At 48.3% G+C, this 25173-nt stretch overlaps 3 protein-coding genes across 4 annotated transcripts in view; 1 reads left to right on the plus strand and 2 right to left on the minus strand.

Moving 5' to 3' along the window:
• Positions 1-7001, minus strand: part of znf609a (zinc finger protein 609a) — a 56948-nt gene extending 49947 nt beyond the window's left edge. For both annotated transcript variants that reach the window (XM_048973456.1, XM_048973457.1), the window contains exon 1: positions 6513-7001. The gene's annotated coding sequence lies outside the window, so the exon portion shown is untranslated. The remainder of the gene's footprint in view (positions 1-6512) is intronic.
• A 1971-nt stretch (positions 7002-8972) lies between these two features.
• Positions 8973-19253, minus strand: trip4 (thyroid hormone receptor interactor 4). Its single transcript, XM_048973490.1, has 13 exons — positions 19073-19253; positions 17308-17483; positions 17085-17215; positions 16769-16996; positions 16261-16339; positions 16046-16169; positions 15749-15964; positions 15290-15410; positions 15026-15204; positions 14467-14591; positions 14232-14323; positions 12532-12634; positions 8973-9352 (listed from the first exon to the last, which is right to left on the minus strand). Exons 1-13 carry the CDS (start codon positions 19150-19152, stop codon positions 9297-9299), a joined length of 1710 nt encoding a protein of 569 aa, XP_048829447.1. The 5' UTR covers positions 19153-19253; the 3' UTR covers positions 8973-9296.
• Positions 19254-19965: 712 nt separating this feature from the next.
• Positions 19966-24307, plus strand: si:ch211-284k5.2 (uncharacterized). The gene is made up of 5 exons (XM_048973533.1): positions 19966-20150; positions 21464-21544; positions 22440-22558; positions 23459-23642; positions 24028-24307. The coding sequence occupies exons 1-5, from the start codon at positions 20058-20060 to the stop codon at positions 24169-24171; spliced, it is 621 nt and encodes a 206-aa protein (XP_048829490.1). The 5' UTR covers positions 19966-20057; the 3' UTR covers positions 24172-24307.
• The last annotated feature ends 866 nt before the right edge of the window (positions 24308-25173 follow it).

Consider the following 25173-nt stretch of genomic DNA (forward strand, 5'->3'; position numbering starts at 1 on the left):
GGGAGCGATGGGGAACGGCAAACGCTTCATGGATTTAAGTCAACAGGCAAGGAGAGACGTCAAGATAAGACAAGCTGCCCTGTTTCAGCTAGAAGAGTCAGTAAATAGTGCTGTGTTTGATATTACCCAGCGGCGCCGTGCTCTCAGCTGCTCCCTTTCCAGGAAAACGCCAGACAAATGAAAGGTATTATTACTGCCTGGACAAAGTGGCGTAACGACCTTCAGACACACTGAAATCAGCGGCGTCTGCATTACAGGTCTGGCTCATCTGCTCTCCTGGAGCGCGATCTCTGATCCTCAGCTTTCTGCGGGGAGCAGCAGCCAGTGACCTGGCCGTTTCACACGAAGCATGCGTGGATACAAACGAACAAGTTGCGGTATCTCTGTAACCATGACAAGCCGCCCTGTTCCTCTTTCTCAGGCTGATATCCGCCCGGAGGAGGCACTTGGGTTTCGAGCAGGAAGCCGCAAGTGGCCGATAAGATGGGCTCAGCTACTGCTGGGGCTCCCCGTGATCACCGAGGACGGGCTTCCGAGAGTCATCGCAGAGCCCCCTGTGCAGATACAGCTGGGGGGGGGGGGGGGGGGGAGGAGAAGGCAGCTGGGGCACAGTGATGCTCAGTGCGACCTGGGCAGTATCAAGCACTTGTGTTGTCTCCACACAATCTTACATATTTCAGACTCAGGCTGCCAGCACACTAACAATGCTCTCACATTCATACAGTGGCTACTCCACAAAATTTGAACACATATTAAAATATGAATGGGTGCGGTTTTGTGCATTAGGACTCTGCGCGTATAATGAGGTGGTCGCCAGTTTAAGTCCCAGGGTCAGCAGAGTAATTTTACTGTTAGACCCCAGAGTAAAGTCCTTATCTTTAATGGTCCTGACCACACTTTTTCAAAAATGCATGTCACTTTGGAGGTGTCTGCATTAAAAAAAAAAAAAAGAAGTCTAGTACCATTATGTTTTTACTATTGCAATTATATCATGTTTTTCTTTAAAAAACATCAGGCAGATGGTGGACAGATGGGGCCTCCTGCCTCTGCTCCATGCCCTAGGGCTGGGACTGGCATTCCTGCTTGCACACTGGACCTGGAATGGATGCACTGGTAAGAGAGCCACGCCCGGGAATGCTGGCGAGTGGCACAGGGCTAAAACGTCCCTTGAGGTCTTCAAAAAACATGATCAAAGGACAAGACCACATGAACAGCCTAAGTACAGAGAGCTGACATGGGCACCTGAAAGCTGGGGGGGGGGGGGGGGGGTCTGTGTGCATGTGGCTCCGTCCTGGTGTCTGCAGATACCCTCATGCTGTGCTGCCACTTCAAATCATATTGTATCTGACACAAACCTTTCAGAAAGCGGGACTCCTTTCCTCTGTTAAAGTTAAGCTCCTTGTGTTTTCTTCCACTCCCCCAGGAGCAAAGGCTCTCAGAAGCCACTATGAAACACTCCCCCAATCCCCCACCCCAGGAGAAACAGAAACCCACATAGCTGTCAAACACACACACAGGCCTTAAATCCCAAACCCCTCCCTCAGCTCGCCTCACACTGGCCAGCCGATTAGTGATACAGAGCGGAATTGACACAGAAAGCCCAGGCTGCAATAACGCAAAGTCGGCTGTAATAAAACATGGGGGTCAGCGGATCACCCCCCTCCCCCTCCCCCAGCACACTACCACCAATTAAAGCCGTAAACATAGTGGATCCCCAGAGTACAAATCACAGTAGACAGCCTTGGCACTAGAGGCTCACCAGCATGCTTCAGTGAGAGGGAGACAGGGACAGAAATTTCAACGTTTCTTTTATTTATTTCAACTTCATACATTTACACTTTAACCACATATTTTGTTTCAGCCATCTCTTCCGTTTATTTCATATTTATCCCAGTCTTATGTCCGCCTTGATATTTCGTGAGGCCCTTGCTTTGTGTCCTTTAATCCTGTTACTGACTGGATCTTACGAGTAAAATATCCTGTGTGCTGATGCACAAAAGACACACAAAGGATCTGGGCTCTTGGTCACCCCAGCAAGACGCCACAGGGAGGCTCTCGCACAGGCCGCACGTTTTTGCCCCCGAAGTGCACTGCGCCCCCCAGTGGCCTCGGTAACAACTCTCAGCTCAGATTACACCCTGCTGTCTCACTGCTGGTCTGTTTTTTTAACTGCTATTAGCCCCCCCCCCCCCCCCCCCCCCAATATATACTGTACATGCAGCTGTAAACGAGCTGCTGTTCTCCACTGATCCAAAACATCCAGAGACACTCGAGGCCAGTGCTGGTATTGTCTGTTTCTTTTTTTTGTTTTTAAATGCCACCCTCTCTCTGCGGGATCTTTGATCTCGGCCCAGCAGCCTTTGACAACAAAAAGGAAAGGTTATATCAAACCCATCAGCCACAATGCAGCCAAAGGAAAAGGCACATAGGAAACAGCCATTTTCGCCTCATTAAACCACACAGAGTGCAGAGCTCGGGTTAAATGGCTGTAACTCCAGTGGCACTTTAATGTCATCGACCGGGGTGTGAAATTGTCCCTTAGGCTGCAATGACATGCCAAGGCTCCAGCTCGGGAATGCTCACACGCGCCATTTCAGGGTACCACGTTATGGCCCTGATCAGGTGGCTGTTACACGCAACTTTAAGCAGCGTGACGCGATGTTTGTGTGCACGTTGGGATTACCAGGTATGATGGCATGGAAGCAGAGGCTCCTCGCCCTCACAGGAAATCGGCTCGCAGACGAGTAACAGATCTTTGTCAGGGAAAGAAAAAAAAAAATCCAGCACTGCATTTCTGAAGTAGCAGAGGTCATCGAGCTGCAGGGGGCGCTGCAGCCAGCAACAGAGGGGAAAGCAGGCTGGTTGTTAGCAGACTCGATGTGCTGTCACCGCGATGGTTTATGGCCTGCTGGCGAGCAGAGCCCTCTTAAGCGGTGAGATAAATCCTCTGGGACAGCAACCATTTCCCCTGAGCAGGAGGCAGGGCTTGCCGAGCTGGGGAGGGGGTTTACGCTGCAGCCATTTACTCCTTGTGACGGAGTGGAGAGGCTAATCGATGCTCAAGATGCAGCCATCACCATCGCAGTTTAACCAGTAGGGGGGTGGGGGGAGCCCGTAGCCTATTCCAGGAAGTGCAGGCTGGGCAGGGCAGCACCCGACATCCAAGGCTCGCCCATCGAAGGGCTCAAACATGATGAGTAGCTCAAAGACACTCATCCACCTGAACTGTGCATTTCAGACCATGGGTGGAAATCATACATTGTAAGAATTTCACAGCCTTAGGCTTCATAACCTTTTTTTGTACATACTTCTAAGCCGGAGCTGCTTGTCTCACCTTTACTTAAACATGTTAATTATTGCATCACCTTTATATTTCCATTTCTGTTGTGTTTTTTTTTCCAATTTATTGTTTTTTGTACATAATTGTATGTTTAATTGCACACGACATGCCAGCACCTGCTTATCCAAGGGAAACTCCACACACCAAGCGGGGAGGAGGAGTGGACCCCCAGACCCACAGCTTTTAGGGAAACAGAGCATCCAACTGAGAGCTCAAGATCCCATATCAAGGAATGCAGCTATCACAAATGACCTCATGTGAGGTTTGGGGACGTTGCTCCAGGAACTGTGTTCTACAGTATCAACAAAAACAGACCATCTATCAAATGGTGCCTACCGATTATTCAAACAGAACCCTGGGGGCAGGCTCTCCCCAAATTCAGGGAAGGCTTATAATTAAAAATGGACATACGAAGGACGACAGACACTGGGGTGGGGGGGTCCTTTACTGGAAATCAGGAACCTCTGCTGACAGGAACATCTAAAGAGTGGGCAAAAAAAAAAGAAAGAAAAATCTCTAGATAGCAATCTGACCGTCAGTTCAACCCGGCTGCAGGTGAAACTGCTTATTGTGCCCTATTCCAGCCACAGGCCTAACCCTGGTAAGCCCCTGCTGACAACCAAAGTGCAGCATCTATGAAGACCGAAACCCCCTCGAGATGAAGCAGTCGCCTCGACGTGTCGCCTTTCTGGGGCTGGCGAACAACAGACGGGGGTCTCTCTCACATTCACACACACACACCAAGCAAGATAGGAGGGTGGCTCCGATTGGCAGAGAACGATGGGTTAAACACTGCAAAGGGGCCATGAAGACCACGGCGTTTCACACGAAACCTGTTTCAGGCTGAGCCAAGCACGTTCTCCAAAACCCTACACACTGCAGCCCCCCAGAGGCCTTAAATACAAGCAGAAACACCAATGCTAAAATACTAATCCTAAAAAAAGAAAAGGATGCCTTCTAGGTCAGAGGAGCTGAAGAACAGCAGAGTCAGAGCTACAATCTGCACAAAGGAGCATCACAGGGAAGTCACGTATGCCAGGCCCTTATCTCTGCTCCCCGGAGGAGCACGACATTTATCAGCTGCCAGAGCAGCAGGCCAAATCACAGGCAGCGTTTACCCCCGCCATTCCTGAAGAGCGCCGCGACAGACTCATGGTTTCACAGGGCTAACGATGTAATCCCCAGATTGTAACCTGCCAGATTTAAGCTCCCGTTAGCCAATCGCAGCAAGAGCTGGGGACCCTGCGTGCTACCGCCAGTAAAACCAAGACTGCACGTTCATGGAATCTCCATAGCGGAAACGGAAGCCTACTACAAACCCCACCACCTCAAAACGTGGCATCCAGAATTAGCCGCTTTAAATCATGCGCGTCTGATAGGCTGTCCGGGTCTTGAGAAAAACATTAAAAAAAAAAAAAAAAAAACTCACAGAAGTCAGGGACCCCCCAAGGGGAGCAACCACACTTCAGAAATGCATTAAGATCACACCTGGAAAGCACTAAAACAATAACCCAGCAGCACCGCCCGCCAGCCATTAGCAAGACAAAGGCAGCAAATTCATGCTTGCAATGTTAATCAGAAAAGGTAAACACAAAGAACATTGTTTACTAGCTCTATCACACCTAATTACCTTCTGCCTGACTGAGTGGTTGTTTTTAGATGCTGAATAAATGCGTTCCACGTCACCTTCAGGAATGACCGAGCAGCAATTTTTACAGCACTTTTTTTTTTTTTACAGGTTTACCAAAAGCATTATTGCAAGAATATCTATAAGAAAATTACAAACATCAGCAACTAATTTAACCATGAGACAAAGTGAAATACTAACTACTGAAACCACAGAATGCAAATATAATTTCTATTCAACTGCCCTTTTTTCCATCTGGTCGACGATTTACAGGCACTGCCCTGTAAAACGGGTAAGCTTTGGGCAGATCGGGCTGGGGAGACTTCTGCTGATGGAGCATCAGCTCACGTGTCACTTACTGCCTCTGGATCACACGTGAGCAGCTCAAACAGGTCATGGTGCCAATTACATGGAGAGCCAGTATTTATGGGGCTGTCAAGCCTCAATCACGTCCAGATGTCTCGAACGGGTGAGACGGTCCGGATTATGTTTTTTTTTGTTAACAATTACGTTTTCAGATGTGGGATTACAGGCTGATGGAACAATAACATTTAAGTCACACTTGGACTGAAAACGTATTATGGGGGGTTGTGGGTTTAACTGCGCTGGAGTTCTGGCACAAATGCATCCATATATAGTAAAGAGGCAAAAATCAGGGTACTGAACAGAGCCCATTAAAGGGGGATCACCATTATCATTTCCAAATAAAAGAGCCCTTCACGGCCGTCCGGGGGGGGTGCAAACCTGCCACTGACCCCGCGAGGCTGCAGGTGGAACGCAAACACTTACCGGGCCGGAGGATTTATTTTGGGTATTATTATTATTATTTTTATTATTATTATTAAAGCAAGCGGGTCATTTACAGTATTTAACCCCTCTGCGGTCGGTATGGACATGCAAACTCCTCCTCCAAAAGATGCCGCTTAACCGTATTTTTTCACTCATAAATCCATGATTGGTTTAACCGCGGTCCACCAGCTCGGTGCCATGGATTGACACGGACGTCGAGTGGACCTAGCAGGACAGAGAGTGTGAGCTTTTGATTTCAATGCGTAAATGATAGAAAATACATCCCCACACGGGTATTTACTAAAATACACTGATACACACGTACATCAGTAAACAAGCTCCAACGGTCCATCGCATTTTCAGCCTCAAAGGCTCCGGATGCCGAGGTGCCTTGACGGGCACGTTGTTCGCCGGGCAGACTCCCGGCTAGCATGCTAACGTGCTAGCGCGCTAAGCTAAGCTAGCCGAGCCGCACGTCCTCCGGGAGCGACCGTGAAGGAGGCGGCGAGTTCGGGCCCCCTCCTCCGCGGTTCCTCACAAGCCTCAAGAAAACTGCGTGGGTTCCAGAAAACCCGGAGCGGGGCTAACCGGGCCGAACCGCGAAGGCCGAGCTCGGTTTCCCACAGACAAAGGGCTCCACGGCTCGGCTTGGCGTGCAGACGCCGGCTAACCCGCTTAGCCTGCTAACCCGCTTAGCCGCCTAGCCTCCCCCCGCAGCAGAGAGAAAGACATTCCTGCAGTAGCTCCTCTACGTACCTCACTCGCGCCGCCCGGTCCGGTCCGGCGAGCCGTTAAGTGCACTCCATAGATCCGGGAGCGGCGAAAGAAACGGGCCGCACCGTTCGGCGTCGGTTTACTCCCTCCTTCCTTCGGAATAAATACGAACGAACCCGCTCCTGAGGTACCTTATCCAGCGGCGGGGGAGGAGGAGGAGGAAGGGAAGGAGGAGGCCGCCTCACTGGGCTGCAGCCATCGCACGCCGGAGATCCCGTCCAAAAAATGCCGGTTAAAAGGGGAATTCTGCGCGCTGGGCTTCCTAGCCAGGCTCTGCGGCCTCCCGGCCCAAGATAGTTAAGTCCCCCCCGGGTTCAGAAGTGAACCCCAAACCCGTGACTCTGTTCGTCCGGCCGCGGCGCCGAATCTATCCCGATGGCTGTTTGTGTAGCTCGGTGTCGGGAGCCTGATACAATGTAACCAGCCAGCAGCGGGACGCCGACAAACCCCGGAACGGAGTAACCTGAAGCTGGAGCGGAGTCCGGCGCGGCGCACAACCCGGACTGGATCCCTGTGTGGGATGTATGGCAATGTCCAAATCGCTTGTATTATAAGGATGACGCGCACGCAGCATTTCCACATAGAATATTAACCAGGAGCACTGCCAAACAGCACCTTTAAAAGCTGATAAATACGCATAAGGTTAACTAAACGAATATATTACCTAATGTATCAGTCAGCTACTACAAAGCCAGCTGTATTCACTGCCGTTTCATTTTCCTCAGGGGACATTTGAAATGTTTAAAATGTCGAGAGGAATTTGGAGGAAAATATTTCATGTTTGATTCTGACCATAAAATTCTGAATTATTTTACAATGTCTGGTAGTAGTTAAGTGGAGTATTATTTCACTATAAACAGTGTCCTGACATAGCATAATGCATATATATATATATATATATATATATATATATATATATATATATATATATATATATATATATATATATATATATATATATATATAAATAAAGTGCAGTGGACAGGTTTCACATCGGCCTACATGGAGGATATATCGGCTCACACTGGGTGGGGGAACCTCTTACCTTTGCCTCTGCCAGAATCTCCACCCACATGCTTACCTACATTGAAACCCACCAAATCGTCAAAAAGGAAGACGGACAAAATAGGCGAGATCTTTGGATCATCAGTCTGTAGAGATTTATTTACATTGACCGTTCCCTATAACTAACCTCAAGTCAACAATGTTTATAAAATTTAGGCAATTTATTTGCTGATGAGGATTGTATTTAATTGTAGGGCGGAGCAAGCTAGTATATCTAAGAGCTGTAACATTATAACTTGTGTGATTTATCTACAAGCGCAATGTCACATGACATATATTTTACTACGGAATCTGCTTTCTGACACAGTGACTGTGAGCTTCCGGGAATGTTGGCGGCATGCTGCACAGGAATGACAAATATTTAAAGATATCGACAGAGCGAGCGATGAATCAATAGAGCGGCCAGCAGGGTAGGCTCACTTGGCCGAACACCACGAAAGGTTGCATGACCTTGGAGGGCGGGGCTCAGGACATTAACATTAGGGAAGTCGCTGGAAAGAAGGTATATGAGCAGTCAGTCAAAAGGGGGGGGGGTGCAGGCCACCTTGAGTGCCTTGTGGGGAAAGGGGGGTACGGCATAAACAGGACTATACTTGATAGCTTTTTACTTGCGTGCACAGAGAGCCCCTCCACCTCTACATGAGAGCAGGCTAGACTGTGCCTTTGTTTGGTTGATCTATGCGTCAATCAATACGTCACTCAGTCAATCAATCAATGTCTAATTTAATCTAACACGGTTTCACGTCGTCACAAGAATGAGACACATCGCCAAGTGTTTTACAGCTGATCAAGAAAAAAAAAGAGAAGGTCACAGATGGTCAATATAAGGAAAGTGAAAATAATTCCCTGAGCTCCATCAGGATGTGCCAGCTGTGGTTCACCCTAGAGGCCAGGGGTGTTACTGCACCCCTCATCACCAACAGAGCAACATCACCTCTAACATGGCAAGTCATTGACTAACCGCATACAAGGCACCAAAGTAAACAGGGGGGTGAGCCACCCACCCCCAGCCCCCACTGTGATGATGTGACAGGCAATACACACCTTTTACTTCTCTAATTTCAATTTTTTTTGTTTTAATGTGACCTTTTGTTGTTCAGTATTGTGGTTTGCACGAAACAGAAATAATGCTTTATATATTTAAGCATCTCCCCAGACGGACTGGCAGGTGCGATCAGGTGGTCTGTAGAGGTCAGCAGGCCTAGTAGAAGAAGGGGAAGTCCTGCAGAGGGACTCTAGTCCTCGGACTCCGCTGAGCGTATGTCAATACACCCTGGAACAGAGCACCTCCTACTGACGGAACAATTGAAGCATGGAGCAAGGAAAAAAGGATCAAATTGAGTTCAATGAAAAACACGTACAATGTTTTCAAATATACAGATTTATATATATATATATATCTGTGCCAATTTAATTAATTTTATACTACACAGAAGTTTCCAGAATACTGAGTCACCGGTGTACCCGGCGAGTCACAGAACACTAAGATGTGCTTCCTCCTGGAATAAATTCCCCTCCACAAGAGAGTGGTTGGTATAGCCCAGCTCGGTGCAAAATCCCACAGGGGATGGCCGATGCTGGTATTTTCTGGTCCAGTGGCAGTCCTGCCCCCCTCCTGTAATGCAGTAGGCTGGAACGATTCTGGTGGTCGTCCCTGTGGTGACCCCTGACCCTACCGCCCCCCCAGGGTCACGCGGCTGCTCAGCTCTTCATTAACCCCTTCTTCGCTCCTTGGTGATACTGGCTGTCGAGCTTCCCTGTGAGAGAGAGATGTGGGGGAAGGGGGCGTTATTAAACAGAACACCTGTCAGCCCGATACCTCTGCAGTCCAGCAGGTTCAGCACTTGCCACTCTAAGTTGGGAGGAGCCCACCCACACAGTTTGCCATCACATGGATCACGACAAAGTCAAACTGCCATGTTTTACAGACATAAGGGCTCAAGTGTCCCAATTCTAATCTTCATCTGCAACCCTGGACAACAAAGCATCTGACAGTCGGCTGGGGTGTCTCTTTCCCCTGGGGGGGCCCCGCCGTCGTCCCCGGAGACTTTGGCATTCCTTCACCCTGACATCATAGCCATCAGTCCCTCAGACATGTAGGCAGGCTGTAAATCATTCAGCGCCTGAGGCAGATAAATCAGGATTAAAACAACACAGATCGCCCGGACTCTCAAAGGATCGATAAAGAAACTAGCTGACATCTCACTAAAACGTCTTCTGAGGCGTTTAGAATGAAAATCGAGATGCAGAGCAAGTTTAAGACCGTGTACACTCTATGTTGAGCAAAGTACACAGGATTCTCTTGCCAAGAAGACAGTCCAGCCTAAAACAGCAGTCTAGCTGCTCTGGGTCATATGATCAGACGTCCCGACAGGTCCAACCGGCCCAGCGCCAGCTGAACATTATACTTATTTTTAGCTGACACTTATCCCTAGTGACATAGCAGGATTCTGTCCCTCCAGTCCCTGGAGCAATTTTGGGGGGGGGGGGGGGGGGGTTAAGGGCCTTGCTTAGGGGCGCTAATGGTGACATCATTCTGCTGATCCCAGACCTGAAACCCCACACCACCCAGGAAAGACAGGGCATAGTGGCATCCAGGCACATCACAGTGGATTGTGAGCCAGTAGCTCAGAGCCCAGAAGGGAGCTGCTGCTGTAGCAATCACAGGGACCCAAGTTGGAGGTCTGGCTGTGTCCTGCTGCAGGTAAGACTCAGCTAACAGCTCAAGCAGTAATGACAGAGGACAGGACAGCCCTGCGCGATGCTTTTCCTGCATGAGACCTTTCCAGAAGGAAGTGCTGTGAGGAGCCACGGGAGACGTCCTGCAGAAGCTGGGATGGAGATCCGTCTTCCTCCAGCATGCCAGGAGGCTGCAGGCGACAGAGCTGCTGACAGTGCAGGCTGTGTGGGTGGGTTCGGCTGCTGAGTCAGGGTCCTTCTGACTGGCCAGCGAGGCGGCGCCCGGGATGCCCACGCACTCATCCAATTGGTTGGCAAGACGGATCTCAAGAGCCCTGAGGTTCAGTGTGATTGGCTGAGAGCCCTGCACACATTGCTCCACCCCCAAAGTTGAATCCTGCCAATGTTTTGGCACCTTTTCACACCCAGACCCCACCTGCCACATGGATCTAAGGACTGGGGACCTGGGGGCATTTTTGCAGGCTTCAGTGAAACTGCATCTTTTTCCCGTCTAAGGGAAAATACCTGAAATAAAACCTGCCCCCGCCCCCATCTCAAACTCCCCTTTGTCCTTGAGATGAATTGGTTTTTCCTACAGATGGTTGCACCAAAAAGGACAGATGTGGTGCACGTGTCTCTCTCTCTCTCTCTCTCTCTCTCTCTCTCACACACACAGGCTTGATTAATACTGGTTACCACTATTAAAGGCACTGTATCCTTTCTGCTACAGCTGCTACTGACACATGCCACTTTCTTTTACATTTTATATTTTTATTTACTCAGCAGACGCTTTGTTTGTCAGATGTATGTCATTTTGGAATAGAGTCAGACAGACCCTGGAGCAATTGGGCTCAAGGGCCCAACAGTGAAATCACTCTGCCGACCCTGGGATTTGGACTGCCAACCTTCCGATCACAGGCACAGTGCCCTAACCCGCCGAGCCACCCGTGACAGAGAGTGATCACCTGCCCCTCTTATGCCGGCTCTGCCATCTGGTGGAGAGCTGCTGACAAATATTCTGACCACAGAGACCATGGGGCCAAGGTGGGGTGATGGTGGCTCAGGATTACAGCACCTTCTAGTTCACGTCTGAGCATCAGAAAAGACAGAAGGTGGGGCTTCTTTACTGTGATGGAGCAGGCTGACCTTGTCTCTGCAAAACTGAGCCTCACTGTGACACTACCAGTGACCTTTCAAGGTCAGGGAGGGTCAGCGTGGATTGAGATGGACAGTAAAACATTCATTACAATATTCAGCAGCAGGCTGAGGAAAATCCATAATTCCATAACAGTTCAATATCTTGCTAAAACTCAATGAACGTGCCATCGTGTCTGACGCCTTGAGGTGCTTACAGGCCACACCTCCAAGCAAACCAGCCCACTGAGGGACAGATCGCCACTGGGGAGTCCCCGACCCCTCAGGCGAATCACAGGCTGTTCTGGTTTCCATTTCAGCCATGGCTCCTATGCCTCATTTCCACCTACGTGGAGCTGGTGCTGGATTTTTATATCTATATATATATTTTTATCCCATATATTCAGAATGTTTAATCCATAACCAATATAGTTTTGTCTAATATTGCCAGGGCCAGCAGTGAAACAACTTGCCAGCTTATTGGTGGAATAATGTTACACTGTTTTCTTTATTCTGCGAAAAATGAAAGATCGATCTGCTGGATGGATTCAATTATTGTTAAACATATTTAAACTTTAAGTATAACTATGTTGCAGGTCGAATAAATAAAACATTGTGACGCTTGAGTGGCAAAGAGATCATGAAGCGGACAGCAAAGTTCAATTTTTAGCATTTTACTGCACAATCCTTAAAAGGACAAAAGGTGAAACAGCGAGCGAGAATAAACTCACTCACACGCATAGACGGCGGAGCCTTTAAAGAGACAAAAGTCAATGCAGACAGAGTGCAATGAGTCATACTCTGAAAACTTTTTTTTTTGTTGTAAAAACTGGTCAAAATAAATAAAAAAAAAAACAAAATACAGATTAACCTTTACTTTCATTTCCACCTACATAACATTTCCGTTCGGTTCTTTTTTGAAACCAGTGGAAACGTGGGCAGTGAGAACCAGCCCAGCACCAGCAGCAGCTCCATGTTGGTAGAAAGGAGGCACTAGTTCACTGGTCTCTGCCTATCTGGCGATAGACTTAACCACACAGACATGACCGGCTTAAACCGGAGCAGAGAGTGTTGCTTTTTAAAACCACGTGTGAATGTGTGCGTGTGTGCGGTAGGGACTCACAGATCTTGTGCCTCCCTTTCATGGGAAATTTGACCAGCAGCTCCTGGGGGCTGGTGCAGATGAAGACGAACGGCGATGCAGACTCCTCACAGGTGTCAGGGAACTGAGGGGACAGGAAGAGAGGCGTTAGCAAGAGGAGGGGAGGGGAGCAGAAGTGATAGCAGCTTGCTCGCTCACTCACACAGCAACTCTCTCTCTCACACACACACAGACAGACAGAGAGAGACAGACAGAGAGACAGACAGAGAGAGACAGACAGACAGAGAGAGACAGACAGACAGACAGAGAGACAGACAGACAGACAGAGAGACAGACAGACAGAGAGACAGACAGAGAGACAACCCGATAGCATTTTTTGCAAATCCACCTGCAATTACTGGCTCTAATTTCAAGAGCCAGAGCCCTGCTTCATGTCCAAAACACTTTAAACGAGACTTCTGATGACATCACCGTCATCCTGCTCCTAGGTCTATGGTGAGTGCTGCCGTTTTCAGGGGACATGTGTCACGCATCTCCAAAGCACACCTTCCCGCACCTCCACACTGCCCTCCTGTCCCCATTGTCTGGCACCCCGGACAAGACACAGCTCAGCTCCAGCCTGCCCAGGCATGCAAACAGCACTCTGTTACACCTTCATTCAGACACCCCCCACTTCACCTCCTTCACCTCGCCTGAACCACAGGTGACAATGGCTGAGAATGAGAGCATCTCCTGAGGAACCGAAAGAGAGGCGGGATGGAGACAATGAGCAGCTTCCAGAAGCCGGCCTCTCCCTGACAGACAATTAGGGTATCAGCTTTCAGACACCAAACGTGCTTCAGGGAGGCTGCAGCAACTACCTACCATCAAGGCCTCAGACGCAGACAGCACTGCTCCACGGACCTCAGCACACGGTCAGCAGAGTGATGTCACTGGCGGGCCCCTGAGCAAGACCCTTAACCGTAATCACTGCAGGGATCGGCTCATCCGGCTTTCTCAAAAATGCATGTCGCACTGGATAAAAACCAGTAAATAACATCCAGGAAATGCGGTCACTGGGAACAGCCTGACCAGCTTTGACAGCCGGCGGACCCAGGTTTGCAGCCACATACTGATGCAGCAGCACTGCTGGTGACTACTAAAGGTTTCTGGGGGGGGGGGGGGGGGTTGTTCGGAGGCACCTAAATGGCCCTTTTCAACTGACACGGCTCAGAATTTCAGCCTGGCATCGTTTTATTCAACAGAGACACGCTATTCTGTGAAGGTCACACAAGGAGAAGGCTGACTCTTCCAGAAGAAGCGGACTCTCAAATGTCAATCCAGCAGCAATGCTTTGGGGGCACCAAGAAGTCCTTGTAGGAGGTCTGTGTCATGTGACCTGATTCGGGGGGGGGGGCAGGGCTACAGGATGGCTGAGGACAGCACTCACACCTGCAGAACATGGCCGCCTGCTACAGGAGTAAAATGGTTTACAGCTCCCTCTGCTGACGAAAGAGTAAAACCAGCAAAAGTACCTCCATTTCTAATACACTGTATTTGTCATGATCAAACCCTTTTCAATTGGCAAAACTGAATATTTATTATTAATTATTACAGAATTCTATGAGAAGTCCTGGCCTCTTTACATTTTTCTACCCAAAGGAGACAGACGGTGCATGTGATCTGTAGAAGATGGGGTGTGCAGTGTGTGTTCGTAAGCAACCTTCGGGGGCCACGCTCACCTGTGCTCTGTACTGCTCCTGTGCCAGGCAGTCCACCAGAGTGACACAGCCCAGCAGGCAGCCCGTGGGGTAGTCCTGGGGGAACGGCACATCTGCAAGACAGCATGCGTCCCGATGGGACGACGGCAGGGTGAGTGCAGGACCATGGGGGCGACCGGCAGTTCCCTTCACAAGCCAAGCGCAGTGAGCGTCACTGCCTGTGCGGGTGTGTGTCTGTACGAGCGTGGGGCCACACCTGTGCCGTACAACTGACAGTACTGGGCCTCCACCTGGGAGATCTCCTGGGGGGTCGGTTTCTTGGCGGCTGCCGCAATCCAAAGACGCCCACGGTGGGGGGTGTACCACGTCCGGCCCTCCACCCTACACAGAGATACCGGCTACCATCAGTACACCGTGTGGACACCAGGGGGCAGTCCTCCCCCACTGCCACGCTCTGACAGCACCGTAACCTGGAAGATGGTGGTTAAAGGGCCAATCTGTCCCGGAAGCGTATTTACTGTGAATATTCCGGAGGAAACTGCTGCTGCACCATAGCAAGCTACCCCTAAACTCACAATTACACTAAACAGTGAATTTAACCCAATTTAAAAACCCAAGATTTTAGTCCATGATATAATCAAATCTTGAATACTGGTCTAAATTTTACTGTCTTCCGTCTTTTTCTGGTTCATTTTATGGACCTGCACTCATGCGTGTCTCACTCAAGGTAAGTGGCCACAACTGATGGGACATTTCCCCACTGATTTCCGAACCACTACAACCCCTGCTGGCCCGCATGATCATAATCTCAGTACCTCTTGATGCCCTTCACGAGCAGCGAGGCCCATGGCTGGTGCATGGAGAGGCACCAACCATCATCCGCCATCTCCTTCAGCTCGGGGTCCTGCAGCCTCAGCATTGCGCGTGACTCCTCCTTGGCCTGAGCCTCTCTGACTGGCTTCCTGTGGGCCTCACGAGCCCCCACCTCCACCCACTGCCGGCGCGGGATATGGAGACGCATGGTCAGGAGGAAGGGGTGGGCGGCAGATAAAGGGGGGGGGTCAGGTCAGGTGACTCACCACAGGAGGCGCCTGTGTGATGTTGGGGTTCACCAGTTCTCGCAGGGGATGCTGGGTCTGTTCCTGCCTGGGGGTCTGAGTCAGACCGCCGCTTTTTATAACCTGAACAGCTTCATCGAACCTGTTTGCGGGGAGGGGGGGGGGGGCAGTCTGACTTGTCAGGAGTTGCAGCCCTTAGCATTAGCAAAAACACTTAAAACTACACATAATGCGCACCTACATGACATTTACGTATTTAGCGTATACATTTATGGTGTGATGTACTACTGTACTGAGAGAGGATCAGCCAGTCCCGGGAGCAACTATGGGTTAAGGTGAAATCACGCTGACCCTGGGATTTGAACCAGCAACCTTCTGATCACAAGAACAGCAACCCACTGAGACACACACACACACACACATAATTCTCATCTGAGCCCCCCAGCGCTGCCATGCTCTGCCCCCCTCCCGAGATCTTACTTGGTGTAGTAGTGCCCAAGATCATCCCCCTCCTCTAGGACCTGGCGACCTGCAAAGTCCAGCGTGATCTTCCTGTCTCTGCGGGTGGCGTGACGGAGCTGCTGGAGCTCCTCTTCACGCTTCCGTAGTGCCTCCCGCTCCCCCGGGGACAGCCACTGGTTGGAGTCGGTAGAAAAGTAGTCGGCTTCGTCGTCGAGAACCTGGGTCCGTCGGACGCTGCGGCAAACAGCCCTGTGAGCGCTGGCGTGCCGTTAGCATGACGCTAACGGCAAGGTGATCGCGGCACAGCTGACCTACCTGTTCCTGTCAAACTCCAGTAGCTTCTCCTTGTGCTGGATAGCCTTCTCCAGCCCGGCCTTCATCCTGGCTTCCTGCGAGGGCAGGCAATCCCTCTCCACCTCATCGGCCATCACCCCACGATCTGCCACACAAGCACAGGACACACACAGCCATGCCATCACCACGACATTGCTACTGACCGCGCTAACGGCCTCGTCTCTTCCGCCTCTTACCGCCCATGAGTTTCCGCAGCAGCTTCTGGCTTTTGTTCGAGTCCCTCTGCAGAACCTCCTGCTCCTCTTTGGTGCAGACCTGGAAGAGAGACAGCTTCATGATGACCTTGCAGACATTACCTGGGTCCTGCTGGCAAACCTCAGGAGGTAAGAGCTAATTGTGTTGCACCATAAAAAATGAGGAAGGAGCGATTTGTCAGAATTCTTGAAGCTACATGATACTTATTCCCTTGGCAGATGCTGTTACCTAAAGCAACATGCAATCATAATACTAAGAGCAGCCAAAGGTTATGGGCCTTTCTCATTGGTGAAATCTGTTTGCCATGGAATTCGACCCAGCAACCTTCTGATCACAGACAGAGAGTCCCGACCCCCAGTGCCACACATTACCCCATGATATATGACAGTAAAAACACAAGGGATTCTCGGAATGGTCGCATCAGGTAAGGTGCTTACCCCAGGTCCCTACATGCCCCATACCTGCCCCACATAACCTCGCAGACCTTACCAAGCTGCCACAGAAGAGGCAGGGGCCCGAGCCTTCCTGCTGGCACACAATGCGCCCACAGCTCAGGCAGTTGTTGATCAGCAGATGCTTCTGGGCCAGACACTCGCAGGGATGCCGGCCAGGCAGCAGGATGGCAAGCCTATCTTCACCCTCGTTGGCGTATAGGTTCACAAACTTTGTCTTCTTCCTCCCTTGGGAAAGGCTGCCGCTCTCCTGTGCCTGCTTCGCCTGAGATGGTGTCAACACAGCAAGTTCAGCTACCTTCAGATGTTTCTAGGAGCATTTTCCAGAATGTTCTCCTCCCCCGGCACCTAACCTTCATCAAGTCGATGGGCGTTTTCACCTCCTCTGGTTCAGGCTGCTGCTCGCTGACCATCACCACCTCCTGCTTGTTTCTTCCTTTTCTCTTCGACTTCTTCAGTGAGTCTTTGGCCATACCTGAAGGCTCTGTAACGGACAAGTGCCAGTGATCATGAATAAACTACTTTCTTTTACAAGGCTCTCGGACACCCCTCTGCTGCTGAACATCTGCTCCTCACCTGTGTGCACCTTCTTCTGGTGCAGGAACCCTCCACCTTCAGCCGCATTTCTCCGTAACTGGCGCCACCTCCGCAGTAACTCATCTATGAACTCCTTCTTCCTACCGTCTGTTCCCTGCAGCAGGTCCCCCACGTATTCGGTGATCTCCTCCGCGGTCTCAATGGACAGGATGTACCTGCAGGGCCACGGCAGTTCAGTTAATGCTGTGCCGGTGTTGTGCCCTAAACTGCCCCCCTACCACGGATTACCTCGCCTGACGTCATCACTCCATTTAAAGGCAAAGTCGCTTCTCCAGAACAGCAGAAGCGAACGCTCGCTGTAAATTAATTTTCTTGCCCTAAACAAAGTAATAAGAAAAAAGTAGTTGTTTATTATGCCTTTTTACATTCGAACCTTAAGTTATCATTCATAACCTCCTGTAATTCATCACAAATGTGACGGTAACTTTTTCATTAAAAAGCTACAGTAATGCTTTTCTTCTCGACAATGCTCGTCTGTGCAAATACAGTCGCTTTAGGAATTAAAGCAGGCCACCTTGCCACAGAATGCCCCCCTGTCTAACTCTGGCTGGGAAAATCCCACATGCACCAAACCTGCACCAGATACTCATATTTACCCCTTATTTGGGCTGTATAAATTACTTAGGGCTGGGCCATAAGGAAAAGATTCTAGCTGGGGGGGCATTTTATAGCAGGCCACCCTGCCACAGAATACCCCCCTGTCTAACTCTGGCTGGGAAAATGCTACATGCACCAAACTTCCACCCCCCAGAGTCTTTTTCTTATGGCTGGACGACTTGCAATACGACTTGTTAGCTGTATTGCGCACACGGGGTTTAGAGTGAATGGTGAAATTTTGCTGACTTTTGGTCTGTGGATCGATGTCAGATCATTTCCAAGTGTGACGGTGCTGAGTATGACGTTAAACGCCGTATTATATTATACGACGACAGAATACAGGAAAGATTTCAGCAGAATGGATTCAGCATAAGTATCAAAAATATCTTTCAACTAAATCAGTCCCTTCTTGCGCCTGAAAGCGACTGTATTTGCACAGACGAGCATTGTCGAGAAGAAAAGCATTACTGTAGCGTTTTAATGAAAAAGTTACCGTCACATTTGTGACGAATTACAGAAGGTTGTGAGTGATAACTTACGGTTCGAATGTAAAAGGCATAATAAACAACTACTTTGAGTTTTTTTCAGTTGGTTTAGGGCAAGAAAATGAATTTACAACGAGCGTTCGCTTCTGCTGCTCTGGAGAAGCAACTTTGCTTTTAAATGGAGCGATGGCGTCAGGGGAGCAGTTTAGGGTACAACACCGGTACCAACAACATCAGTGCCATCTAAACCTGAAGAATGCGGTGTATAACTCCCATATATCAATAAATACTCAAAACAGAAAATAGCGTTCAGAGTGAATGGAAACATGTTCATTTTCACATACGCGGTGTACTTAAGAAAACGAACCGGTACTCTTAAGACAAAAATAGCATATTTATTTACAATCTAGCGAAGTCTGATTATCTAGTTGTCACTGTCATTTTCTAGTCCTCTCCTCATTTAGTTTATCAGTAACCACCGGGAAAAATAAACAATTAGGAGATTATCAGTATGTCAAAACACATTACATAATGACAAAAATCAATTCCGAATACTGAACCGACAAAATCAAAGTCTGACTGACCAGCCAATCGGCAGAATAGCCTCCTATTTACATTAGTGACATGGCGAAATGAACAAGTGGTAACCAACGATCACTTACTGGACTATGTCATCGCTGGCCTCCAAACCAAAATTATTGTTAAGCTGATCCACACTCCAACGAAGTAGCGAATCTGACATTTCGAAAAACGTACACTACGATTTTCATAGGCCTGCAACGTCAAGCAGAGGAACCACTCTGCAGCGCTCCGTCAATATATTAAGTTCGTTGGGAAAATGGTTACTCGTAATATTGGTTCCCACGTGTCACTTTCTTACACATGTTTCTGTAATACACCATGACATTAGCATCTGGAAACTACCGTAGAACCCCATGGTTTCTTACGAGCATATTTCACATAAAGAGTGGTCGGTGCATGTAGCTTCTGGTGCACGTGTTTTCCCTTAAGTCTTAATGTCATAATAAAGTTTAACAGTAGTTAACACAGCCAGCTTACTCTACAAAGAGCAAGTTGGAGGAGGCGATCAATAACATCGGGGATCAATATAGTAGCGGCATCGTAGGACAATGAGAAACTATTTATATTCGTTGCCTTTCACGAGAAAACGGTTTTAATATATAGACAAACTACGAACACCCAGGAAATTTTTTTATCCCGCTGTAGGCATTCGTGTTTAACCCTGCTGTTAGAGTAATCAGTAATACGAGACACTGCTCTTGATAAGCGACTGGAAGAGAAATGGATACATGTTTGTAATATGTCGATTTTATACATAAACCAAAATTGTTCACTTGGCTTTTTCATATCTGCCAGCGCGCTTAACCTCACGCCATGTGGAGCGGTCCATTGTAATCACTTCTCATAAGTTGATTTATGTTCCCCAAGCCTATGAAGAAGTACATATATGCCTTTAAAACAATTAATAATTCACTGTCATTCAATACAACTAACAGCAACAAGCGGGCAGGGACACCGCCATGGTAACGGCCACCAGCGCGGTCCCCCGCAGACCGCACCTCCCGCTGGGAGGCTGTGACAGTGACTGTCCTGCTCGGTCAGGGAGAAATAGCTCCGCAGCTCACCATGCACAGAGCTTACCAGCCCCTGAAGCCTTCCACCAACAAATATATACAGCAGAAGTGGGACCAGAGCAACTATGAACAGCACAGGAGAAAGGTGCGTAGGGTGGGAGACTGCATAGTATGTTGGCACTTGGATACAGGTGTAAAAAAAGGTAAAAGGAAGGTAATTAGAGGGACAATCTGGTGGCAAAACACAAGTTTATCACTTCCGTGCAGTTTGTGAACAGGCGGAAAGAGGTCGTTTATTTAGCTGTCTCTATGTGGCTTCTCTGTCATATTCCAAGGAGGTATTGGCATCCTCACAGTAAGATGTTTTAACTACAAACAAGGAAACGTTTATTCGGCAGATACCCTCTATTCGGCAGATGTAACAGATATTAAAATTAAGTTCCCCATGTTCCTCCTGTCCTGATTTGAAATTATGATATTATCCGCTACTTCATATTTATACGGTTTCTCTGGCGTTTTAATATTTCTACGGAAGTTTTGAGGTAAATAAGCCACACATGCGAAAACGTCGCATGTTTTCCATGTTTCTGTGTTTTTAAAGATAATTAAAATGATTTAAATCGCTGGTAATATACGTTATATGTGTGTGTATTTTAGCAGGGCGAACCATATATTCTATCCTTAAGGTAATAATGTTCCCGCTTCATATCTATACACAAACGTATGATTAAGGGCTGAATGATCATTCATGCAGATACCTGTTTGCATGTAAAGAGATTTGTATCACCAGTTTGGTGTCCTGCAGTTTCTGTATGTGTGTCAACATAGGAAATCACGCATCACGGTGTTTTAATAGAACAGGATTATGTTTCAATGGGTATAAAGACATCGCTGTCAGCAGTATTGGATAAACGTGAAGAGTAAGTTCGTCTACAATTAAATTAAATTAGAATAAACAATATTACATCGAGCATCACAAACACTACAGTTTTTTGTATTTTCCCAAGAAACTCTATTACCAGCAATTTAAATAGTTCCAATAATACCTTTAACGAATAAACAAATATCGGAAAGACAGGTATTATTATTACATAAATGGGTTGTCTACCTCAGCACATTAAAGACATTAAGATATAAAATAGAGACAGCGAAGCCGTCTAACCACGAAGTAGCGGGTGACGTCATGATTTCAGATCAGCGGGTGACGTCATGATTTCAAATCAGTTACCGGGGGAAATGTGGGGGTGTTCTGCATTTTCCGTAACAGGCACTTCATGCCCTTTTCTCCGCAGGTGTGGATGTTTGATAAAACGCTTCCTGCTCTGTTCTGGAATCGCGCTGTCATCGCTTCCTGTTTGAATAAACCACAACGCGTCTCGGCGTTTCTGTAATTGGTTAGTAGGTTAGTTATATAGCTAGTAGCTTCCCTTGAGGTGACAGGGCTGTTTCGCTCCCCAGGTCAGCACGGCTGTGCCTGTGGTGGACACCAAAGGCATCCGGACTCCGGCTCACATGGCGCTGAAACTAAAAAAGCGGCAGGTGCGTGTGGGCGTGGCCCCGGTCACGTGACCCGGTCATTGCCCCTTACTGTGTGACGGTAACACCTTATCATTTTACATGGTAGCCATCCATCCGTATGCATTTCCCCCTGATTAGGGACTGTCTGTCACACATGTATTCAGCTGAACATTGACTGAAGCTACTGGGGTTAAGTAGGCCAACTACAATAGCTCCACTCGGCAGGACTGAATATGAAACCTTTCTCCTACATGTCCTGGTTATATTGGGTAAACAGAGTTATATTGCTTTGGTAATATGCACATATTTCTATGATTATGAGGTACCAGTCAAAGGTTCTTGCTCGCCACAGTTTCATTTTTCTTTTTACCACTTTTCCTTTATTTCATAAACTGCAGATTATTTATTCTTGTTAAGCATTGGAAGGTTGAGCGAACAACTACAAATGAAAATATAACACAAATAAAACAAGTTTCCTTTATAACATGGAAAGCGTATGTAACAGTGCATGTCTGACATCCTATTAGCTGCTTGTTAAATTCTAGGCTGTCCTTTAACTTTAACGGCACTAGTTACCTGTTATTCCCATGAAACAGAGCAACGTTTAATGTCCCACGTAGAAAGAATGCAACAAAATGTCTGTATGTATATATGACACTTTTTTGCTAATAAAGGTGCTCAAATGGTGAACATGCTGTACATTTATTTGTTAGCAAAGAAGATTGAATGTATTTTTAGTAAATGTTAAGTGAGTTACATGCAAATGTAGGAAATCTGTGTGCAAAACCTTTGGTTGGAAATGCACATCCTGAATTATATCACATATCTTATCAGTACATATATTAAGTGCTCTTATAACTATCTAAGTAACTGACGCTTACATCTCTGTGCGTTGGTTCTGGTCACTGTGGGCCAGTTGGAGCAGGAGAGGCTGACCATCATTGAGAGGGACAATCAGCACCTGTCCTCCAAGCTGGCGGACATCATGAGCTCTAAGGGATACGTGGACGACAGGAACGACTATCCTGAGCGCAGGTGAGGAGGTGCCTGTCGGATGCCGAGTCCTGGTGAAGATGGGCCTTTCAGACCCACGTGCTTTTCAAGGGGGTCCCCCAATCACCAAGGCTCTCTACTCTGTGGTAACAAGGGAAGAGAATAAATGCTGCACATTTAAGTCTTTGTGCATAAATTCCAGGGCCGGTGATAAAATGTACAGAATCAATAACACAAATACACTGTATAAATTTGATTTGATGGACAGGTTTTTCCAGCCCATATAAACGCTAAGCTGGTCTGCAGAGGTGGACATTTCAGGTCCAGAAAGTAAAAATCCAGAAAAGATTTTGTTTCAGTCAACCAGCAAGTATAAAGGCTGTGTCACTCGAAGGTCCATGCAGTGAATTCTGGGATATGTTGGACTGCAAAGGACCCAAAGGGAGGATCCTTCAGAACTCAGCAAAAGGAGGACACCTTCCTGGGGGCTCTGGACCCCCCCCCCCCCCTCCAACCCTGAATATAATAGAAAGTTAAAGGAAATGGATGGATGGTTGGTGGAAACTAAATCCTGGTCTGGATTTTCACTTCCTGGTTCTGAAACGATCCACCTCTGCTGGTTTGTTTGCTATGTACTTAGGCTGTAGGGGGCTGTCAGGAGGTTAATATTAAGCGGCACTGAAACACGCCACAAGCACTTCAGTGACAACCACTCTGCAAAATCAGGGAGTCACAAGCAAATCCGGTGACCAGCAGACATTCTCCTCATACCAACATAATGTGTCCATCTCACTCCCCTGAAATGTGTACGATTCCCCACAGCAGCTCATTCAGTAAGAAGATGCAGAAGGTTGTGTCAGTGCAGCTGCGTGACCGAGACAGGGGTGTCCAGTGCTGATGTTTGACATGTAACGACCCCTACATGGGGCTCTACCTGACCAGCCTTAATGCGGCCAGACGGATGGAGCAGATGCGGCTGGTGACCCATCAGAACCAGGCCATCCTGCAGCGCATCAGGAGCCAGCAATCTGAGTACCGCCGGCGAAACTGGGAGGAGCACTGGGAGCAGGCAGAGTGCCGGCGAGATGACATCGCCCGCTACCCTCGCGGCCTGACCAATCAGCAGGTGCCGTCCTCCGGCGTCTGGAAAGAAAACATCCATGTAAAATGCCTCAAAGGGACAACTGGGAGGTTTGGCTAATTACAGTAAAAAGATAAATTCTGTGACTGGTATCTATTTCCATCCAGTGTCCAGCACCCAAGCACCTGATATCCTTACACTTTACCTTTCTGTATCATTGCACTTGTATCCAGTAAATGGTTTGATATTGTAATTCAGAGCCCTTATTACACCATGAAATGTACCTAAAAACCAGGACCACAGTCCAGCACTATTTACTAAGTCTGACCTTTATATCGTGGCACGTATTCCCAGCCCATCACAGATCACATGGGCGCCAGTCTCAGCCTTTCTGCTGGTAACTCTGTCCCTGCTTCTGACCTCCTCCCAGAGACCCAGGAGGAAGGTGCTTTTGGGGACCAGAGAGAGACGGGATACAAGCAGCGAGTCCGCTTCTCGTCAGCTGTCCTCGGAGACCAGCGGTGGCATGTCTAGCCGGACCCAGTCGGAACTCGCAGAATCCCCATCACCATGACGATGGGTGACAGTCGTCATCTGAGGCAGCCATGATGAATTAATAATGATCCGTCACTTGCTGATTGGGTTTTTGATTCAGCATTTTCTTTTTACAATAAATTTACTGTGTCATATAAATGACTGGCATCCTTTCCAGTTGTCCCCTGCCTTGTGCACTCCATTTCCCAGGATCGACACCCCGGCTACCTACCGTAGTCTGGGACAAGCGTTTGAAAGCTGGCCTCAAATTTTACAGTGACCCTATAGTGAACAAACGTTTGTAGGAGTCAGTGAAAACCTGTGTGATGTCACTCCGAGCCACTAGATGGCAGCACATTACCATGATTTACAACTGGGCCCCATATTTGAATATCCTTATTTGGAAGAAAAAAAACATGCTCCAGAAAAGGGGGGAGGGGGGGCAACCATATTAAGATAAGTGCATAGCAGGTTTACTACGGGCCCCTGTGAAGATTTTGTAAATTTTACTAGAGCCGAGTTGTGTATTAATTCAAGACTCAAAGACAAATCTGTCATCTCCTTGAAAACAAAGCTGTAGTACAGATGGTAATATGATTTTTTTTTCTGCTGCTGACGCACTGCATTTTAAATGCTCCCAGTGTTAGCAGCGTTTCCCCCGGCTGCCCCGTGTCCAAACTCCTGGCAAGCGCACCGCTGTCTGCGGAATACAGATCAGGGAGTCTGCGGAGTCGTCGGTCGCACCTTGACCCCCCCACCCCCGCAAAAGACAAGGGTTCGGTGCCGGTATGAGAGGCAGAATCATTGTGGCAGCCCTGGTTAAGCAGATTTACTGTTACAAACTTCCTACCTTTGATTCTGATGCTGTTTGAATATGATGTTAACATTAGCCGGCATGTAGCTGGTTAGTGGTAGATGCTTCTGTATCCTAAATAGGGAATGCATTTATTAAATAGTGCAGTGACTTTGTGGCCAGCAGGGGGCCCCCATGAAAATGCATAGTTGGAGTGGTGGAAAGACTGCTGCTGTCCTCACTGAATCA

Source organism: Brienomyrus brachyistius, chromosome 13 (assembly GCF_023856365.1).
Source record: "Brienomyrus brachyistius isolate T26 chromosome 13, BBRACH_0.4, whole genome shotgun sequence".
Lineage (NCBI taxonomy): Eukaryota > Metazoa > Chordata > Actinopteri > Osteoglossiformes > Mormyridae > Brienomyrus > Brienomyrus brachyistius.

Coding starts and splice junctions, on each gene's coding strand:
- trip4 (XM_048973490.1), bottom strand. CDS start 19,152: ATGTCAGATTCGCTACTTCGTTGGAGTGTGGATCAGCTTAACAATAAT. Junction 12,635..14,231: donor AGGAGCAGTACAGAGCACAG/GTGAGCGTGGCC, acceptor CTGTCCCCTCAG/TTCCCTGACACCTGTGAGGA. Junction 9,353..12,531: donor GAAAGGGAGGCACAAGATCT/GTGAGTCCCTAC, acceptor TCTCTCTCACAG/GGAAGCTCGACAGCCAGTAT.
- si:ch211-284k5.2 (XM_048973533.1), top strand. CDS start 20,058: ATGCACAGAGCTTACCAGCCCCTGAAGCCTTCCACCAACAAATATATA. Junction 20,151..21,463: donor ATGAACAGCACAGGAGAAAG/GTGCGTAGGGTG, acceptor TTCGCTCCCCAG/GTCAGCACGGCTGTGCCTGT. Junction 23,643..24,027: donor GCGGCCTGACCAATCAGCAG/GTGCCGTCCTCC, acceptor ACCTCCTCCCAG/AGACCCAGGAGGAAGGTGCT.